The sequence below is a fragment of the Sinocyclocheilus rhinocerous genome, unplaced genomic scaffold (genome assembly GCF_001515625.1).
Source record: "Sinocyclocheilus rhinocerous isolate Xijiao unplaced genomic scaffold, SAMN03320098_v1.1 scaffold642, whole genome shotgun sequence".
In the NCBI taxonomy this organism is placed as follows: domain Eukaryota; kingdom Metazoa; phylum Chordata; class Actinopteri; order Cypriniformes; family Cyprinidae; genus Sinocyclocheilus; species Sinocyclocheilus rhinocerous.
Window position 1 is genome coordinate 224,813 of NW_015626390.1, and position 2,501 is coordinate 227,313.

Below are 2,501 nucleotides of genomic sequence, written 5' to 3' on the forward strand. Positions count from 1 at the left end.
GCTCTCTGATGAGGCACGACAGATCGCCGTATACTAACGGCAGCGCGATCATTCCTTCCTCTTTATTACTAGTTTTAACGTGAAATAAACTTGAATGAACATCTCACCCCTCACATAATCGCTTAGTGTTTTTAAAACAGCTTGTAAACAAAATATCACGTAGCATTTCATTTACCTCATCAGTTCACCAGAGAAATAAAGTCTATAGAGAAGAGCATTTCGCAAAATATTAGACTATATACTCATTATATTTTATTTTACCTGTTGTGATGTCTTAATTATTTAATGTATATGTTTAAATAAATAATTTATGAAACAAGTTATGACTCTGTAAATTGTTATATTTCAACAACAAATAGAAATTGTATAATTTAGAAGTTAATTTAAAAACAATTTACATGTTTGCATACAATTTTATTAATTTGAGTGTTGATTATTAGTTAAAAATAAATAGTAATTTAATTTAAGTTTGTCTGTTGTTAATCGTAACCTTATAGATTATTATCCTTAAGAAAATTAATTATATATATATATATATATACAGTGGGTACGGAAAGTATTCAGACCCCCTTAAATTTTTCACTCCTTGTTATATTGCAGCCATTTGCTAAAATCATTTAAGTTAATTTTTTTTCCTCATTAATGTACACACAGCACCCCATATTGACAGAAAAAATATATATATATATATATATATATAATTTATTTTTTTTAAAAATGCAATTTGTTTAGTAAACCATTGTTAAATAAAAAAAAAGAAAAAGCAATTTATATTTAGTAACCGAAACCATACCGAACATATCACATACAACTAAAAGCAGTCAGAAAAATAATAAAAATAAAAATAAGAACGCCTTCACAAAAAAGTTTTTGCATTTAAACTAAATAACTATTTAAAGTGCCATTACTAAATAAATAAATAAACTAGCAGACTAGTCACTCATTGGACAACTACCATAATCAAGCACTGTGGCCCAACCCTAATACAATCAGACAAAAAAGATCAGGGCATAAACAAGATCATCAGTTAAAGAGCAACAGTTTAAGTCTAAAATCAATGCAGCTCTTCTAAATAAGCTCAGCGCTGTAAATCACCTGAAATCAGCAGTCGCTGCAAAAGACTCTAATTCTGTGATGGAGAAGACGCAGAGGAAGCCCTCGCCGCTGCGGAAGTAGTTATCCCGGATAGCTGCATAATCCTCCTGACCGGCCGTGTCCAGAATATCTATCTGCACCTCCTCGCCGTCCAGAACCACCTTCTTCCGGTAGCTGTCAGCTTTCGTGGGCTCGTAGTCTTCCACAAACTGAGGGACAGAAGTGTTTACATGCAAACAAATACTGATATACATATGCTGATTGGGTTTTATTTAACCCATTTATGACCTTTAACCGATAAAAAAAACACTCAGCAAACTTCCATAGGGCCCAATAACAACTAAAATATTTAATATATATTAAATAATCTAAATTAAAATAATAAACATGTAACATTTATTTCTTATACATTATAATCAGTGTTATTTTAGTGCTATCGAGTTTTCAGTTTCACTTTAATTTTAGTTAGTTTAAATAATTTTGTTGTATGTTTTTGACATTTTTTGTATTTTTTATGCATTGTTTTTATTCATTTATTTCAGTTATTTTAGTACAAGTTAAAGTACATGAGATTGAGAATGAATAGGCAATATATTTGTATTTTATTTTTATTACATTTTATTAAATCAAGTAACAATTTTTTTTAAATCATTTTAGTTTTAGTTTTATTTAACTATAATAACCCTGATTGTAATATTATAAAAATACTTTAAAGATATAGCTGTCAGCTGTATAAAACCTGCTATCATTTTCCATAACGGCAAACTACAACATTGAGTGGTGATTCATAACATTATCATATGAACAAATTACATTTGTGACCCTGTACCACAAAACCAGTCATTAGGGTCAATTTTTTGAAATTGATATGTATACATCATCTGAAAGCTGAATAAATAAGCTTTCCATTGATGTATGGTTTGTTAGGATAGGAGGACAATATTTGGTCGAGATACAACTATTTGAAAATCTGGAATCTAAGGGTGCAAAAAAATCTAAATATTGAGAAAATCATCTTTAAAGTTGTCCAAATGAAGTTCTTAGCAATGCATATTACTAATCAAAAATTAAGTTTTGATATACGGTAGGAAATTTACAAAATATCTTCATGGAACACGATCTTTACTTAATATCCTAATGATTTTTGGCATAAAAGAAAAATCAATCATTTTGACCCATACAATGTATTGTTGGATATTGCTACAAATATACCCCAGCGACATAAGACTGGTTTTGTGCTCCAGGGTCACACTTATAAGTGAATTAATGAAAGAAAAGGTTTTAATAATTGGACATGAAGCAGCGTTCTGACCAACGTTACAATGTTATGTCTATTACGTGATCACGTCTAGCGGTAATTGTGCGCGATGACGTAAAGTAACGTAGCCATGCACAGCAAAGAGCGC

General features: G+C 30.1%; 1 protein-coding gene across 2 annotated transcripts in view; it reads right to left on the reverse strand.

Annotated features, from left to right (window-relative positions):
• The window catches only part of LOC107713672 (ras-related protein Ral-A), a 13,796-nt gene that overhangs the window by 6,329 nt on the left and 4,966 nt on the right, over positions 1-2,501 (reverse strand). For both annotated transcript variants that reach the window (XM_016519264.1, XM_016519257.1), the window contains exon 3: positions 1,096-1,304. In XM_016519264.1, coding sequence (XP_016374750.1) covers positions 1,096-1,304 — 209 coding nt within the window. The remainder of the gene's footprint in view (positions 1-1,095; positions 1,305-2,501) is intronic.